General features: G+C 44.1%; 1 protein-coding gene across 1 annotated transcript; it reads left to right on the top strand.

Annotated features, from left to right (window-relative positions):
- Positions 1-6,096: 6,096 nt before the first annotated feature.
- On the top strand, positions 6,097-18,433 carry LOC100084083 (vomeronasal type-2 receptor 26-like). The gene is made up of 7 exons (XM_039910687.1): positions 6,097-6,308; positions 6,815-7,106; positions 7,407-7,443; positions 13,812-14,641; positions 14,757-14,984; positions 16,313-16,439; positions 17,514-18,433. Exons 1-7 carry the CDS (start codon positions 6,097-6,099, stop codon positions 18,431-18,433), a joined length of 2,646 nt encoding a protein of 881 aa, XP_039766621.1.
- The last annotated feature ends 835 nt before the right edge of the window (positions 18,434-19,268 follow it).

The following is a 19,268-nucleotide window of genomic DNA, read 5'->3' on the forward strand; positions in this document are numbered from 1 at the left end:
TGGGAAGTCATCTGTGGGGAAATGGTTGTTCAACTCATGGGAAGAAATGGGCTGCTCAAGATAGTGAGTGTAGATCGAGAAGAGAAAGGAGAACATAGTCATAAAGGACCCCCAGCATAGGTTGGGGTTTGAAAGCAGATGGATTGCTGGTGAAATGAATGTAGAAAGGTTGGTTAGAGAGGCTAAAGGAGACCCAAAAGTGGACTGTGTCAAACGAAGTACAGGTTAGATAGTGACCTCAGACGGGAGAATCCCACGGGAGGAGGGAGGAAGCAGCGTGACTTAGTGGAAAGAGTATGGGTTTGGGAGTCAGAGGTCGTGGGTTTTAATCCCGGCTCTGCCACCTGTCAGCTGTGTGATTTTGGGCAAGGCACTTAACTTCTCTGTGCCTCAGTTACCTCATCTGTAATATGGAAATTAATACTGTGAGTCCCACGTGGGTCAACCTGATTACCTTGTAACTACCCCAGCAGTTGAACAGTTCTTGGCATATAGTAAGGGTTTAACAAATATTATTATTATTATTATTATTATTATCATCATTATTATTATTCCAAAGATGAAGAACGCAGAACGCAAGTCTTTATCTCTTTCCCAAGCCCTCCTCACTTAGAATGTACACATCGCTGAGCAGTATGACATAGTGGAAAGAGCATTTTCTGGGACATAGCTGTCCTGGCCTCTAATCCTTGCTCTGCTAAATGACTGCTGTGTGACCTTCGTCAAATCACTTAACTACTATGTCCCTCCGTTTCCTCAACTGAAAAATGGGGATTAAACTTCCTGTTCTTTATCCCACTTAAAATGTGAGCCCCAGGTGGGATAGGATCTGTGTCCAACTGTATTAACTTGTGTTTACCCTAGCACTTAGAACAATGTTTAAAATATGATAAGCACTTAGCAAATATGATGATGATAATAAGGATAATTAACAGTAATTTTTGCTGCCAACATATTATCTTAATGAGAAATTTTCAGATATTTCTAAGGGAATGGAATGAGCAATAGAGAAGTATGGGAACAAATTGCCTACCAGACTTTCTTTTGCAGATGCCACTCGGTGTGTGAAGTGCCCCGAAGATGAGTATCCAAATGCACAGAGAGACCACTGCCTGACCAAACTCATCACTTTCCTCTCCTCTGATGACCTACTGGGAATTACCTTGCTTTGTTCAGCTCTTTTCTTCTCCCTGATCACAGTCCTGACCTTGGGGATCTTTATCAAGCACCGAGACAATCCCATTGTCAGAGCCAACAACTGCGGTCTCAGCTACATCCTCCTCATCTCCCTCATGGTCTCCTTCCTCATCTTCATCGGCTGTCGCAGTACAGCACCCTGCCTTCTCCGACAAAATACTTTTGGCATCCTTTTCTCCGTGGCCGTGGCGTCGGTGCTGGCCAAGACCATTACAGTTGTCCTGGCCTTCAGGCCCACCAAGCCGGGAAGCATGTTTCGGGGATGGATCGGTCCCTGGGTATCTAACTGGGTCGTCCTCATCTGCTCCCTGATCCAGGTGACCATCTGAAGTGTCTGGCTAGGGACCACTCCCCCTTTCCCTAACTCCAACACGCAGACCGAGTTTAGCCACATCGTTCTTGAGTGTAACGAGGGCTCCGTCACTGCCTTCTACTGTGTCCTAAGCTACATGGGCTTCCTAGGCCTGGTCATCTTCATGGTGGCCCATCTGGCCCAGAATCTGTCCCACACATTTTACGAGGTCAGGTTTACCTCGTTCAGCATGTTGGTGTTCTGGAGTGTCTGTATCTCCTTCCTGCCCACCTAACTGAGCACCAAGGTCAAGGCCATAGTGGCCATGGTGATCTTCTCCATCTTGGCCTCCAGTCTTGGTCTCCTGGGCTGGATCTTTGGGCCCAAGGTCTATGTGATGCTGCTAAGGCAGGAAAAGAACACCCGGGAGTAGTTGTTGAGGAAATCCAATATTGGCATTCAATCCCCCATAGGCTAGTGCAAATTAAACTCATGTTACCCTTATCCCAATTTATCACAACTTATCACAGTTTAGGTTTTGGAAGGCCGCCATTTTGTCTTTAATCGGCTACAAAAAAAATTAAATGAATTTCAGTTTTAAATACATATATTAATTTCTGTGACATCATTTAAAAAATCACTTCTGATGGTGACTCTTCTGTATTCAATCTTTGAAAATTCTTTAATTGTTCTTTGACAAAAGGTACAATCACTATTCGTATTGGTACTGGAAGTAAGTTTTCTATTTCCAACGTCTTTGACACTGAGAGCTGCTTTTCAATTCTTTGGCTATAGCGATGCCACAGATTTGGTGCAGTTGAGTTGATGGTCACTGGAGATTCACACATATTTCAAATCCCACGGAGGATCCAGGTCATTCCATGATTTCTTTCCTATTTGCAGAAAGTAACGGTCTTTACAACCTGGACATGGATGGATATTGCAGGCACAGCCAAGGGATTACATCAGAACTCTTCATAGATCAACCTAAATCAGCCCCTGACACTGAACCTTTTCCTTTCCTAGGATTGTCATTCATTCGTTCATTCAATCGTATTTAATGAGCGCTTATTGTGTGCAGAGCACTGTACTAAGGGCTTGGAATGTACAATTTGGTAACAGATAGAGATAATCCCTGCCCAACAATGGGCTCACAGTCTAAAAGGGGGAGACAGACAACAAAACAAAACAAGTAGTCAGGCATCAATACCGTCAAGATAAATAGAATCATACATATATGCATCATTAATAAAATAGAGTAATAAGTGATATATACAAATATGCACAAGTGCTGTGAGGAGGGGAAGGGGGTGGAGTGGGGGGGGACTGGGTTAATGGGGAGCGGTTGTCACTGTCTGCTGCTGAATGTACTGTGATTTATTTCTCATTTCTAAAGCCTATCCCCCCCAACCTAAACAGTGAGACGTTGGTGGGCTCAGGGGTGTTTAAAAGTCTGTTTATTTGTATTGTTTTGTTCTCATCCCAACTCAGCACAAAGAGTAGTTCTCACCACAAGACATACTCTTAATAAATACCGATATTACACTGCTGGATCTTTATTCTTCTTCAGGCTCATGTGGTCTTTCAAATTACTCATACTGCAGTTTCACGATTAATATGTTCATATACATTCCTTTTGCATGCCCCAATCCCTCCCGCCCCCCTTTGCAGTTTGGCATAGGAGGTAGAGTGCGGGCCAGGGAGCCATAAATTCATTGGATCTAATCCAGGTTTCTCCAGATGCCTGCTGAGTGAGTTTGGGCAAGTCACTTCACTTCTCTGAGGCTCAGTTATCTCATCTGTAAAATGGGGATTGAGACTGTGAGTCCCACGTGGGACAGGGACTGTGTCCAACCCAATTTGCTTTTATCCACCCCAGCACTTAATACAGTACCTGGCACATAATGAGAATTTAACAAAAGCCATCATTATTATTATCCTTATCATTTCCATTGTTACTGATAGTGAGATCTTATTCATATACACGGGAATGTGGCTGAGATTGGCATGAATGAATTCTAATATGATCTAATGCTTTGTTACATTATATGAGACTTGTGGTTCATGATATATTATAATCGTGTTTTCAACTTTCCTGGCTTATAACCCATTAGGATTTCAATTAGCATCTTCTCAAATGATGCAAACATTTCTAGAAATTTCATCTCAAATTTCAAGGAAGAAGTGTTTATCCAGACAGCAGGTGTTCGGTGACTTGGGCTTGAGGTTCAAAAACCATTCTTGTCTGAGGTCTTTCCAAAGGTTTGTATCAGAGGCCAGAACTGTTCCTTCCCTGTGAGATGGTATGCCTGGAGGAGGGAAAGGAGGAAATATCAGGTGTCTTGCTTTCTGCAGTTTTTTAATCAATTCATTCCTAGATTTCACTTGCAGAAGTTTTCCCTGGAGCAGAGATTTCCCTTGGAAAAGTCCTGAACCTTCGAGTGCGCTTTGCGGTGACTAATTGCCTCAGCTCCATCCCCATACTCTAGGAAAGAAGGGAAGCCTGTGACATTTCAAGACAATGGACAGTGACCAGCCCCCTTCTGATCTCAGCCTAGTGCTAATCAATCAATGGTATTAATTGAGCGCTTACTGTTCAGGTTTGATATCTCAATCTGCCTGGCACCTTGCGGTGACGTTACATTTTAAGGACACCTCCTGGAACAGTCAATGCCTCTCCTGTTTCTAAAACAATGTTGAAGGGAGCAGGATCTCCCCCGATTAGACTGTAAACTCGTCAAAGGGCAGGGACTGTCTCTATATGTTACTGATTTGTACATTCCAAGCGCTTAGTACAGTGCTCTGCACATAGTAAGCGCTCAATAAATACTATTGAATGAATGAATGAATGAAAGGATCCAAAGATGACGGGTCTCAGTAGTGCTAAACTATTGACCATGAGTCTCAGTAGGTTCTGGAGACCATGCTTCCAACAACCTGGATTCCATGTCTCCTTGGGGAATAAAAGACATTATACTATAAACAAGTTCTAAAAGGGTGTCAGGCATTCTCCATGCATAATTGATTGGGAAAAAAAACCCTCAAGGATCTAAAAACAGCTGCTTCTTTAGCCTCACTTTGCATGTGATAATTTCCACAGTAGCCACGCCTAGATTCATTTTTGGGTTAGATTTAGTAGTCAAAAAACCCAACAGAAATTTTGAGGATGGTAGGTAAAGGCAGAAATTAGCTGTAAGAAAGCTGACAAAAGTGTGACCCCAGATGTTGAAGTAGGAAATTTAAAAAAAGTTGATTAAGACCTGAATGTTCTCAGAACAGACTGGTCAGAACAAAATAGAAAAGGCAGGATAGAGGTCCCGAATAGACTGGGCAAGCAAAATGAAGGAATCCATGAGAACTCTGGAAATCTTCTCCTACAAACAAGGTGAGGCTGAAGAAGCAGCTTTATAAAATCTCCACAAAAGACTCCCAATCAAAGACGGAGGGCCTCCCAGAGAGACTAGCTAGAGTGTAAATCAAATCCTCTGGAAAGTAAGTTAAAATTCCATAAGAGTTCGTTTTTGAGGCCTTTAGTCTGGAATTTAAATCCCCTCTGGTGTTTTCCAGTTTTCTTCAATGACTCCTTTAATATACTCTGTTGCTTTGTTTTGGCACAAAGCTTTGACTGTAAATTCCCACAGTTCTTCACTTTCATTGAGAAGCCCTCCTTTCACTTCAGGCTGTCATGTAAGCATTCCACCTCCAATCAGACTGTTGGTGGTGCCTGCACATTCATTCCAGAGTAAGGTGGAAGGGATCTTGCTTCTCTTCCTTGCCTTGTTGGGTGCTGGTTGAACCAGGACATTTGGGGATGAGAGTGAGAGTGGGGCATAATGCTATTTACTGGAACCAGGGACATGACCCTGTGAGAGATTAGTCCGCCCAACTCGTGATCCTCTGAGGGTCACCAGAGTGAATAGGGAGGGGTGAGAGGAAGGAGGAAGATTTATTTTGTCGCTAGACAGCTAGAAATATAAACATGGGCACAGGTGCAGGTCTTTTCGACAGAGAAACTCCCGAGAGAGAATCAGAATAAAGAGATTGTGCTGGTCTTTGCTTAAGCAAAGGGAGGGGGAGGGAGGAGAAGCGGAGGCGGGGGGAACCACATTCTGCCCCGTCCCTATCAAGGGAAATTAGAGCCTATCAAAAAAGTCTCTTTATCCGCTCAGAGCCTATAAAAGCACTCTGAATCGCTCCGAGCTGGGGCTGGCTAGGACTCAGACTACTTTCCTGGGCGAGTCTGTTTCTGAGTCTGTGCCGCCTCCCTTAAGGGGACGATTCGGCTAGCAGCGAGCACCGTTTATGAATGGGACTGGAGCAGCTGGGTGATCTGGGGCTCAGCATCGTCCTCAGCTCAAGGCCTTTCACAGAGTACCAGCCCAGAGCCTATAAAAGCTCACTGAACAGCTCCGAACTGGCTAGAACTCAGACTGTTTGCCAGTGCGAGTCTGTTTCTGAGTCTGTGCCTCCCTTAGCGGGACGATTCGGCTGGAAGCGAGCATCCCTTTTGAATGAGACAGAGGCAGCTGAGTGATCTTGCTTCAGTTTTCTCGTCAGCTCAGGGCAGGCTCAGGGCTACAGCTCTGGGACCGGGAGCCGCGGTCCTAATGCTGCTGCGGCTGATCTTGCTTTTTGGCTCGCGGCTCCTGACGCCTCCAGTCTCTGGGTCCGGGAGCCAATGCTCCTTGCACAGGGTCTACTCACGGGGCTACTACAAAGACGGGGACCTAGTGATTGGAGCGCTCTTAGCTCTGAATGTGTTTGAGGGTTACCTACTAGAATTTAACAAATACCCTTATTGGTTTGATAATCGATTCGCGTAAGTGTCATATGCGCGAGTAAAATATCAGTGTGATGTTTTGATTGGATTGGGACGAACAGGGCTGTGTTTCCGTTCTCTGAGAGACAAAGAGATTGGGGCACGCTTTGACACTGTCACAGTTGCTGTTTTCCTTATCACCTTTGCCGAGAGATCTCCCCGCTCCCTTGTCTCTCTACCTGCTGCTCTTGTCGCTTTCTTCCACAGGTCTGATTGATTTTTAGTGGCATAGAGCAGGCAGCAGTTCATTATGGCTCTTTGTGAATTCCCCCGAGCCTTTGGCGTAGTTACGCAGAGATTGCTTTGCTCTCTCTTCCAGCAACGACAGGCTGTTTCTGTTCAACAGACGCAAACTGCAGCACCCACCGCCCCCCCACCCTCTTACTTCCCAGGTCCCTGATATTCCCAGTCCTCATGTCTCAATCCCAACCCTCCAATCCCTCAAACCCCACTCCAACAATATCTGGAAAAGAGGTCTGAGAAATCTCTCCCCCTATTCCTTACAGCCGTGTTTACAAACATAATCTGCACGTCCTGGCACTGGTGTTTGCCGTGGAGCAGATCAACAAGGACACCAGCCTCCTGCCCAACATTTCCCTGGGATTCCACCTCTATGATACCTTATTCCGTGAGAGGCTGGTCGTGGAACAGTCTCTGATGCTGCTCTCGGGCGCGGCACGGACAGTTCCCAATTACAGCTGCCTGGAGTGGCACAAGTTGGTGGCCGTCATCGGGGGAATCAGGTCGACTTTGTCCTTTGCCATGGCCAACGTCATTGGATTCCACAAGTTCCCCCAGGTAGGGCATCTCAGCCTAGTCCTAATCACTATCACTGTATTTTACGCTTTGCTCCCTTAACCCGTCCCAAGCCATCGAGGTCTGGGAAGAACTATTTCTTCTGGAAAACGTCTGTTGGTTTTTAATGTTGCATTGTCAAATCCATATTATGCCCTATCTGCCGAGAACGATTAGGAAATGTGCAGAAACTTCATTTCTCACATCAGTTAGATTTTTCGTTGAATTTCCTCTCCTCCTTTATTCCCAAAATATGTCTGGGTGACTACTCTGGTGTGAAATGTTTGTTTGGTTTTGACCAAGGACAGTCCGAGAAGTAGAAGCTGGAAATTCCTTGACTGTCCGTAAGTCCTAGTTCCTTAAGTCCTCTTCTCCAAGAGGCCTTCGCAGACTAAGCCCCGGCTTTCCTCTTTTCCCATTCTTCTGCGTTGCCCTGACCTGCTCCTTTTTCTCCCTCTCCCCCGCGCCCCGCCCCCCTCAGCTCCTCAGCACTTAAGTATATATCTGTAATTTATTTGTACTGATGTGTTTTCCCCGCCACCTCTCTCCTCACCTCAATTTAAGCTCGTGTAGTCACTGAATGTGTCTGTTTATTGTTGTACTGTAGTCTCCCAAGCGCTTAGTACAGTGCACTGCACAGAGTGAGCGATGAATAAATACGATTGAATGAATGAATGAATGAATATTCCCTCCGGGGTTGGGGAAGAGAAGACTTGGCTTCGCTGAACCTTGTGCTGGTGTGTTGAAGGAGATGGAAAGTGTGGTCTTGTCCCCGTGCTGTGGATCTGGGTGTGGGGAAGAGAGAATGAACCCCAATCTCCGGGTTGTCATGGGGGGCGTTTCAGGGTCCTGGTAGATCCGAGGGTTCCAAGGTGAAATGGCCTTCGGGAGTGACCGCTCCCGAGTGTCTTGGGGACAATCTCATTCCACCGAGAGGGCGAGGGGTGGACCGTGTGGCTGCAGGGGCTACGGGGTCTCTGCTCTCGGCTGACTCTGCCAACGTTCCCAGTGGGGCTAGGGAAGGGGGCAGGACCAGAATTGGCTGGGCTGCACTGGAAATCCCCATGCACGCCACTGGGAAACAGGAAGGAGATAGGAGCACAGATTTGCAAGGGTTGATATATACTGTGAAATTGGAGTTTTCTGTCTCAGGAATGTTGATGCCATCTGGTGTAAAATGAGCCAATTGTAAACCTGGGTGAATTTGCAGAGAAAACAGAATGAGATTTACTAGGAAGAGGAGGATTTTTCAAACTGAGGACAGCTTTTCTAAACAACTGCAACGGTTTCATTAATATTTGTGAATTTGTTTCAATTTATTATGTTTAGTGGTCCATATGATACCCTGGTACTGGAATGGAATTTTGCAGAAAATTGCAGTGAGTAATATATTCTCGATATTACATTGAAAATTTTTACCCATCACCCCCAGTGTTTTGAGCGTCACAGACTTGATAGACTTGCTACCTGACAACTCGTTTAGGATGGGGAACTTGTCTGCTAAATCTTTTGCATTGCACTCTCCCAAGTGCCTGGTAAGGCGCTCAATAAATATGATTTATTGATGGATTGAACGAGTTTAAAATCAAGGGGTGATACAGAGATTAATATAAATGAACAAATTACAGATTTACTGTAGTGACTGTTCATTTCATTATGCAATGATATAAAGGGTATTGTATTATTTTATGATCAATATAAAGCTATCTTTAGCTCTGCCTTGCCTTTTGCTCCTGGCATTAATGCCATTTTCTTCCATCTTCTTCAAGTTGCTCTTAAAGTATTCTAAAATGTTTCATAACAGTATGGGCCCCAATATAAATGACAAAGCACCATATTGAAAAGATAGCAAACATAACCTAACCTAGTCAGAAATTTTAGCCATGGTGTCAAAAACTGATGAGTTCTAGAAAGATAGTGGCGCATAGAAAGATCTAGAGGTAGAAAAATAGAACTGCCCTCTAGGTCCTCAGATGCAACTAATTAATATTTGTGATATATGTGGGCGGGGGGGGGGGGAACCTGCCTGCCACCTCTGTTGGACTATACTCCACCCAAACGCTGAGTACAATGCTCTGCACATAACGAGCACTCAAAAAATGCCATCGATTGGTACATGACATCTATATGACACTCTATATATGCATAACCATGTTGCTCTTACATATTTGGAATTTTAAAATTGGTAGTACAATTAAATGTCAGAAATATTTAACCTTTTAATATGTTCCTTTAGGTATTCAGCCTATCTTCCCACCATAGGATTCTGTTTCAATGTACATAGAGTTTTCAGAATTTTCTTTTCTTTACAACCAATCCTGTCCAGAGCACTGTCCTGAGTGTTTGGGAGAGTACAATGAGTAGAGCTGGTAGACATGCTCTGAATCACAAGGAACCTATCGTTTAGAAGGGGAGACAGGTATTCAAATAAATTATGGATATGAATATAAAGTGTCGTGGGGCTGAGGGTGAGGTGAATAAAGTGTACAAATCCAAATATAAGGGTGATGCAGAAGAGAGAGGGACTAGGGGAAATGAGAGCTTAGTCAGGGAGGGCATCATGGAAGAGATGTGATTTTAATAAGGCTTTGAAGGTGGAGAGAGTGGTGGTTGGTCAGATACGAAGGGCGAGGGAGATCAAGGCTAGAAGCAGGACGTGGGATAGGGGTGGATAGATGAGATAGATAGATGAGACAGAGGTTCATTGAGTAAACTGGTGTTAGAGAAGTGAGGTGTGCATGCCAGGGTCCAGTGGGTAATCAGCGAGGTGAGATAGGAGCACTTTACAATGCAGGGTAACAAGATTTTGTTAGATGTAGAGGTGGATGGGCAACAACTGGAGGTTCGTGAGGGTGGGGAAAATATGGACAAAAGGTTTTGTAGAAAAATGATCCGGGCACAGAGTGAAGTATGCACCGGAGTAGGGGACAGGCAGGATGCAGGGAAGTCAGCAAGGAGGCCGATGCAGTAATTAAGGATAAAGTGTTTCGATCAGTACAGTAGCAGAGTGGTGGAGAGGGAAGGGTGGATTTTGGTGATCTTGTGAAGGTAGAGCTGAGAAGATTAGATGATAGACTAATATGTGGGTTCATTGAGAGAGATGGATCAAAGATAAAGCCAAGGTCATCATCCTGTGACACAAGAGGTTTGTGATACAGGTACTGCCTACAGCGATGAGAAAGTCATGGGGAGGACAACGTTTGGTTGGGAAATAAGATCTAATTTAGCCATGGTAAGTTGAAGATAACGGTAGGACATCCAAGTAGAGATGTCCTGAAGACAGGAGAAAATATGAGACTGTGGAGAAGGAGAAAGATCAGGGCTGGCATTGTCTATTTGTAAATTATTTTAATACTCTCTGCATTCTCACTGTTTGATCCTGGGCATAAATAGGATCTTGGGCATCATAAACAGCACCCTTCTCATCTTCCTAGGAATGTGGTTTGCTCCAAGACCTTTCTGTGTCTGAAGTCTCCAAGTTCTCATTTGATCCAGTCTCCTAGACTGTGAGCCAGTTGTTGGGTAAGGATTGGCTCTATTTGTTGCCGAATTGTACTTTCCAAGCATTTAGTACAGGGCTCTGCACGCAGTAAGCACTCAATAAATATGACTGAGTAAATACGATTGAATGAATCCATCCCTTTCTGGTTCTATTCTGCAGATAATCTTGGATTCTCAGTGCATGAAAACATGGGCCACTGCCAATGTGTTTTCACTGATTTACTTTTCTTTTATCATACCTTCATACAAGATTAGGTATCTAAACTATTTTAGGTTTGATTGCTATTTATCTTTCTCCTGGTAAATGCCCCTGACTTACTGGTTTCAATATGTGATGCAATGAAAATTAATTTCCTAATGTGTTCCAAACTTTTAACTCAGCTGAAGCTGTAGAAATACTATTGTTCTAGTGAAGTTCTCAACAATCTGTTCAATGTGGTGGATAGGCATTGTAATGCAAGATATGTATCAACAAATGTATATGTATATAGGATTTGGTCACCTGGAGATAAATCATAGAGAAGCAGACTGGCCTTATGGATAGAACAAGGGACCTGGAGTAGTCCTTTTCACTTCTCTGAGCCGCTTATCTCATCTGTAAAATGGAAATTAAGACCTTGAGCCCCTGTGGGACATGGACGGCGCCCAGTCTGATTATTCTGTATATATTCCATCCTTAGAATAGTGCCTACCACCTAGTAAGCACTCAATAAAAACAATTTAGATATAATATATAGATATTGGTTTGTTCAAAATATTTCTTCACTTCGTTGACCAAATGTTTTCAATTGATCTGAGTAAGGGAATAAAATCCCAAGCAGATTGGGAGAAGAGGAAGCAATGAAGCAAATAGCATGAAACAAGAACAGTTAGAGTACATGGTAGGGAAGAAAGGTACATGTACAGATGAGAGTTAAAAATATCCAGTTTAAACCACACGATTATTCTGATTTTGGACTCTTTTCCAGCAGGGTTTCTCAGATTTTAGATCTCCTTCCAGAGCACTGTTCCAATCTGGGTTCGTATACTTCGTCTCTCTGATTTTTGCCAGGGTGCCACCTGGCTTCACGAGGCAGCTCCTCCACTCTGCTTCTCTCTTTCAGGAGTCCAGCTAAAGCTCAAAGCCCTATGCCACCTGACATGCTTCCTACGAGACAGCGGCCTGGAGCAGATTAGAGACTCAGCTATAGACTTCTGTCCCATTCTACCAAAGTTGAAAGCCATTTCTCCTGGAACCATTGTACCATTTCTCTTTCTTGATCTACCTCAGCCCAATTCTGTTTCGTTCTATGCCAAGTAATTATGCTTACAATTTCTCAAAAGTCAAATGCACTTTTTAAAATTCACTTCTTTTAGAGTTTTTTTTTCCAGTCACAGCATGAGGTCACTACGATAGCATAATACCAGTAATTTGCACAGTGATCTCACTTTGAAAGAGTTCCCTGGGTTGGCCACAGGTACTATTAACTAAATATATATGTGTGTGTTGGGCATACAAACACCCACTATGTAACCTCCCGGTTTTGCCCTGAGGTTACCAATCAGATAATCAGTCAATCAGTGGTATTCTTTTAGTGTTCTCAGTGAACAAAATACTAAATTAAACGCTTGGGAGAGAACAGTGGAAAAGCGTTGGTAGGCACTTTCCCTGCCACAACGGTTTAAAGTACAGAGATGAGTTACAGTCTGAATAGATCACGGGCTTGGGAGTCAGAAGGTCGTGAGTTCTAATATAGGCCTTGCCACTTGTCTCCTGGATGATCTTGGGCAAATCACTCTAGATTTATCCTTTCCTGCCTTAACTCTGCCCTCTCCTCTGCCAGGCAAAACGATTTTTCTTACCTCATTGACGTCCATGCCCATCATCCCCGCCAATTGATCCGGAATTTTAACTCTCTCATCAGGCCCCCGGTTCCTCCCCCTCCTCCATCCCTCACCCCCAACGATCTGGCCACCTGCGTCATTACAAAAATGAACACCATCAGGTCTGAGCTCCCCAAAGTCACCCCTTCCCCTTCTCCATGCCCCCCCCGCCCCCGCTCTCAACCCTCTCCCCTATTTGCCCATTCTTCCCAGCAGTATCCTCAGAGGAGATCTCCTCCTTCCTCGCAAGTGCCACCCCCTCCACCTATGCTTCGGACCCCATTCCCGCTTAGCTCATAAAAGCTATCGCCCCTTCCCTCCTCCCTTCCTTAACTTTCATCTTTAACCCCTCACTCTCCTATGGCTTCTTCCCCTCTGCCTTCAAACATACCCATGTCTCCCCCTTCCTAAAAAATCCCTCTCTTGACCCCACTTCCCCTTCCAGTTATTGTCCTAACTCCCTCCTGCCCTTCCTTTCGAAACTCCTAGAACGTGTCGTCTACATTTGCTGCCTTGAATTTATTAACTTGAACTCTCTCCTTCACTTTTCTGTGCCTCATTTACTTCATCTGTAAAATGGGGATTGAGACTGTGATCCCCATTTGGGACAGGGAATGCGTCCATCCCCATTTGCTTGTATCAACCCCAGTGTTTAGTACAGGGTCTCTCACACAGTAAGCATCTAACAAATACCACAATTATAATGACATAACGATAATACTAATCATAATTATAATAATCATAGAAAGCCCATTTGACTGTGTTGAACGTCCCCAAAACTGCTATTTCTAGTGCAGAGAAAAGACAGCACGCAAACCTAAGTCTGGCGATTAAATTATGTGTCCTGAGCTATCTGAACTGATTTGATTTAAGCAGAGTTTTTAGATTGGCAGGGGTAACAAGGAGGATAATGTGTGTGTACGTGTGTGTGAGCTTGCCTGTGGCTGTGTGCTTGTTTGTATATGGGTTGATGTGTTAGCATGTAGGTCAACCAAATGATCAATTTAAGCAATCGTATGTGCAAATAAAGGGTTAATTAGCAAATACGTTAATTATCTGTATAGAATTTGTACTACTTTTAAAGACTATATGTATATTATTTTGATGCATTTTGGGGGAATTTGGGATGGCATCAGCTTGCTTTAAACAATTTCCTATCTGAAATCATATTTGGTTTATGATCTCTTAATACAGAACTTTTTTTAAACAAATTAGAAACACTAACCCGATGTAGCAGGGCATACCGATTAGCTGACTGACCAAGTGTTTTGCCTGAAATCCAGTTCCTACCATGTCGATGTTCTTGTTTGTTCTCCAAATCCAAATGCTTAAGCAATAACTGAGCTTTGTTGTCTCCCATACAGATCACCTACGGCCCCTTTGATGTCAATCTGAGGGATCCGGTGCAGTTCCCCTTTCTCTACCAGATGGCCCCCAGGGGCACCGCTCAGCAGCGGGGAATAGCCCGGTTGTTGCTGTATTTTGGCTGGACTTGGGTCAGTCTCATTGTTTCCAATAACGTTCAAAGTGAAATTTTCGCCAGGGACCTAACACAGGAGATGAGCCAACACGGAGTCTGTGTAGCCTTAACAGAACGGATTCCTGAACCTGACTACTACGGGACAAGACAAGTAGAAATATTGTATCAAAAGCTGAATGATTTGTCGGCCAATGTGGCGGTTGTCTATGGAGACATAGACTCCATCATCACGTTTAAATGGGTTGTCAGTATGGTGTGTGTTATCGGGAAAGTTTGGATCCACCTGGCTCACTTTGATGACACTGTCATTAATAATTATAACCTACCTTCCAATTCCTTCGAAGGTTCTTTGTCATTCTCCATTCACACGGATGATGTGCCTAGCTTCCAAGATTTCCTCCTCGCAGTTAACCCCTCTAAATACCCCAATGATGTTTTTCTCAAGGATTTCTGGGAAATTAGACTAGGCTGTTACTTTGAAGTTTCGCAACAAAAAAGGGACTCTACCTGCACGGGAAACGAGAGTTTCTACGAGCTAAACTTGCATAAGACTGACATGGAGTTGACTGGACTAAAGCACACTTTGTACAGTGCAATGTATAAGGTGGCACGTGCACTTCATGAAATGCTTTTGTCCAGGTCAGAAATGGAAACGTCTGGAACAGAGGACACAGTGGTGCCCCATCCATGGCAGGTAAGATTCATTCACAATCCCCTGCAGCAGAGCTCCCTCCATGAAATTTGCAATTTCCTCCTCCCATATGAGTTTCTGTGTCATTTCATCTCTCACTACACTCTCTTCTTGGCAGCTCCACTCATTCCTGAGGCAGCGTCAGTTGAACGCCAACACTGGTGAAGAGCAGTACACTGATGGACACACCCAATCAGTCCTAAGCTATGATATACTCAATTTACAGATACTCAAAATGGGAACGTTAATACGAGTGAAGATAGGAGAGTTTAAGCCTCAGGCATCTTTGGGGAATGACTTGATCATTAACAAGGAGGCCATTTTGTGGAATTCCGGATTCCTCCAGGTGAGGAGAGAGGGAGTTTTGGATGGGAAGGCATTATCAGGCCAGCTGAACCTTGGTCATGCCCCATTTCTCCACTAAGTGTCAATACTCCTTCTGCCTCTGGATAAGCACCTCCTCTTCCACTCCCGAAGCCATGTCCTCTGATTGGTGTGTGGAAACCTTATTGATAATCTACAATACTCCCTTTCCGTCATTTCTCAACCCCATTGAGGGTGTTGCCCATGGAATTTCGCACACCAGAAAGATCAAGGGCCCATGATGGAGGGCAAAATAAGGATATAGAAAAGGAATATTAGAGGTTGATGATCATTGATATTTAATCTGGGGGATCTGTGTCAAGGAGGAGAACCAGAAAATCGCACCTGAATTCTGGTGCTGCTCTCTTAGACAGAGAACCTGGCTGAGTGTAATTCTGGAATGACATTTCCCCTGGCCTCATAGTTCAAGTGGAGAGCATCTATGTAGTTTGGTCAAGGTTTAATATTCTACTGTCTTTGGGAAAAGATTTTCCAAGATCTCCCCTATGGATTTTCCTAGGAATATCTGTCTTCCTGCTCTTTCTAACCAGAAAAATCCTTGAAAACACCCCAACAAAATAAAGCACAAAAACAAAACAACAAAAGCCATGGACCTTTTATTATTTAAGTGCTCCAAGAAAGATTTCTTGTCCCCATAGTTGGTTTACATTTCTCGATTCACATTTCTTTATAGGTGTTCTGAGATGGGAGTCTTCTTGTAGCAATCCTATGGCTCAAAAGGCTAAGGCATTTAATAGAGAAGCAAACTGGTCTAAAGGAAAGTTCAAGAGCCTGGGAGGCAGAGGATCAGAGTTCTATCTCCAGCTCCACAACTTGTGTTCTGTGTGACCTTGGGCAAGTCACTTCACTACTCCCTGCCTCAGTTTCCTTATCTGTAAAATGATGATTAAATCCTACTCCTTTCCACTCAAAACTGTAAGCTCCAAGTGACACAGGGACTGTTATTCAACCTGAGTAAATTGGATCTACCCAAGAGCTTAATATATTGCTTGAGACATAGTGTGCCTTTTATAAATACAATAATTATAATGTTGTTGTAACTAATATTAGAGGCTGTTTGGTAGAAGAGAAATGACTTCATGAGAGATAACTTTTTAAGGGACATTGAGCCAATGAGCAGCTTCTAGGAAGAGATTGGATGTGAGAGAAGAATTCCAGCGAAGAGCAGACGATGGTTCTAAGATTCCAGATTTGAGGATATCATTGTTGTCAGTGGAATAGGGAAAGTTGGGAGGAGGGGAATGTTTAAGTGGAACTTCATACATAGCCCTTTGCCTTCTCGATGCTCAGACGCCTCCAGGCTCCGTGTGCAGCAACAGCTGCCTCCCTGGATTCAGGAAAACTTCTCTGGAGGGGAAGGCCATCTGCTGCTACGATTGTACCCCGTGCCCCGACGGTGAGATCTCCAACCTGACAGGTAAGGGTCTGCAGGGAACCAGGCATTCAGTGACCTGGACATTGCTGATTGACCAGATCAGTGACTCTGGAATTTCTAATAAATCATCATGATGGCTGTTGAGCACACCACATTCATCCCTTCACTGCCTACACTGAATTATAGAGAGCAACTAGTGATTTTTCCACGTTTTATGTTTGTTAAGCTCTATGTGCCACTCACTGTACCATACGAGTGGTTGGACACAGTCCATGTTGCATATGGCGTACACAGTCTCAATCCCCACTTAACATATGAGATAACGGAGGCACAGAGAAGCTAAGCGAGTTGCCTAAAGTCACACAGCAGAGAAGTGGCAGAGTTGGGTTGTTAACCCACGATCTTCTGATCCCCATGTCCTTGCTGTATTTACTAGGCCACGCAGCTTCTCATAAAGAGTGTGGGAATCCAAAGCAGCAGAGATGAATCAGCCTGCCTTCAGAGCAGGGGCATAAAGGATCAGACATCTCAGCTCACGGAGATGTAGTTTGGCCTAGTGGATAGACTCTGAGTTTGGGAGTCAGAAGGATCTTTGTTCTCATCCCCGCTCTGCTAAATGTGCATTATCTAACCAGGGGGATTCACTTAAATTCTCTATGCTTCAGTTATCTAATATGTAATACAGGGATAGACTGTGAGCCCATGTGGTGCATGGACTATCTCTAGGCTGATTAGCTTGTATCTATCCCAGCGTTGGTCCAAATGCCCTAAATAAACTTTAATCCCTTAATTTCCTTCCATAGTCTCCCTATTCTTAGCTTCCACATAGTAGTCAACATCTCCATAGGTTCGCTGCCAGGTTATCAAACAATTAATCAAAAGTACCTGATATATAATAGTGCTCAACAAATACCACAATTGTTATTGTTATTGCTTGATTATTACTATAGTTATTATTACTCATCCACATAGCCATCTTTCCGTTCTTATATTCTTTCTTGCTCTATTTTATTTCATGACTGTCTCCCTAGTTCGACGACAGTTCCTCCAAGGTAGAAATCATGTATCCTAACTCATATGTGGGGGCAAAATGATCGATAGGACTTTCTCTTACAGATTCGACTCACTGTCTGAAGTGTCCTGTAGACGAGTATCCTAATGTGCAAAGAGATCGCTGCCTCCCCAAGGTCATGGCTTTCCTTGCCTATGATGAGCTGCTGGGGATTGTTCTGGTTTCTACGGCTCTTTCTTTCTCCTTGGTTACAGCCCTGACCTTGGGGATCTTTATCAAGCACCGTAACTCGCCCATCGTCAGAGCCAACAACCGCGGCCTCAGCTACATCCTCCTCATGTCCCTCATGTTCTCCTTCCTCTGCTCCCTCATCTTCATCGGCCGACCCAGCACAGTGTCCTGCCTCCTTCGACAGACTGCCTTTGGCATCATATTCTCCGTGGCAGTGGCTTTGGTGCTGGCCAAGACGATCACAGTGGTGCTAGCCTTCCGGGCTACCAAGCCAGGGAGCAGGTTCCGGGGATGGATGCTTCCCCGTGTGTCTAACTGTGTCGTCCTCATCTGCTCTCTGAACCAAGTGACCATCTGTGGCGTCTGGCTGGGAACCTCTCCCCCTTTCCCTGACTTCAACACGCAGGCTGAGTTTGGACACATCATTCTTGAGTGCAACGAGGGCTCCATCACCGCCTTCTACTGTGTTCTGGGTTACATGGGCTTCCTGGCCCTGGTCAGCTTCACGGTGGCCTTTCTGGCTCGGAATCTACCTGACACATTTAACGAGGCCAAGTTCATCACATTCAGCATGCTGGTGTTCTGCAGCGTCTGGATCTCCTTCCTACCCACCTACCTGAATACCAAGGGCAAGGCCATGGTGGCTGTGGAGATCTTCTCCATCTTGGCCTCCAGCCTTGGGCTCCTGGGTTGTATCTTTGGCCCCAAGGTCTATGTGATCCTGCTGAGGCCGGACAGGAACAAACGGGATCAGTTACTGAGGAAGCTCAATGTCAACATTAAAACCCCTTGAAATTTCTATCATTGACTATTGCTCGGTAAAGTCATGTTTCTCTCCATTCCTTATCACAATTTATGTTTCTGAAGTTTCCCATTTTGTCCCAACTGTGATGAGCCATTGAATCCTTTCTGATTCATAGCGACTCTATGGATATACTTTCCCCAGAACATCCTATCTTCTGCCATAAATTGCAACCTTGCTCACAGGTCTTTCGCTATCATTGCTGTGGTTTCTATCCATCTAGCTGCTAATCTGCCGCTTCTCCATTTCCTTGGACTGTTCCAAGGACTGTCTCCTCCTGAGAAAAAATTGTGTTTCAAATATGCTGATCTAAGTCCAGTCATTTGGCCTTCCAAAGACCACATTAGTTTAATTTGCTCCCAAACCCATTTGTTTGTTTTTTGGGCAGCCCATGACATTTGAAAAATCTTTCTCCAGCTCCACATTTCCAAAGAATCGATTCTTTTGCTACCCATTTTTTTCACTCTTCAGCTTTCAGATCCATACATTGTCAATGGAAACACCCTAAAATTTACCATTTGTATTTTTATAGCAATTGTTACATCAGCACACGATTTTTTCAAGGCTTTTCATAACAAGTCTTTCTAACATTAATCTTCAGCGTATTCCTTGACTACTAGTTCCTTTATTATTGAATATACATCCCAGGAGAGAGCAGTTGTCAGCGAATTCAATATTATCTCCCTCTGCTATAAATATCTTTAAACTTTCAGTAGTCATGATGTTTGTTTCCTTGACATTCAAATGCAGGCCCATCTCTTTGTTCTGTTCCATAACTTTTAATAATAAGTCCATCAAATCTTCTTTACTTTAGCTAATAGAATAG

Source organism: Ornithorhynchus anatinus, chromosome X4 (assembly GCF_004115215.2).
Source record: "Ornithorhynchus anatinus isolate Pmale09 chromosome X4, mOrnAna1.pri.v4, whole genome shotgun sequence".
Classification (NCBI taxonomy): Eukaryota; Metazoa; Chordata; class Mammalia; order Monotremata; family Ornithorhynchidae; genus Ornithorhynchus; species Ornithorhynchus anatinus.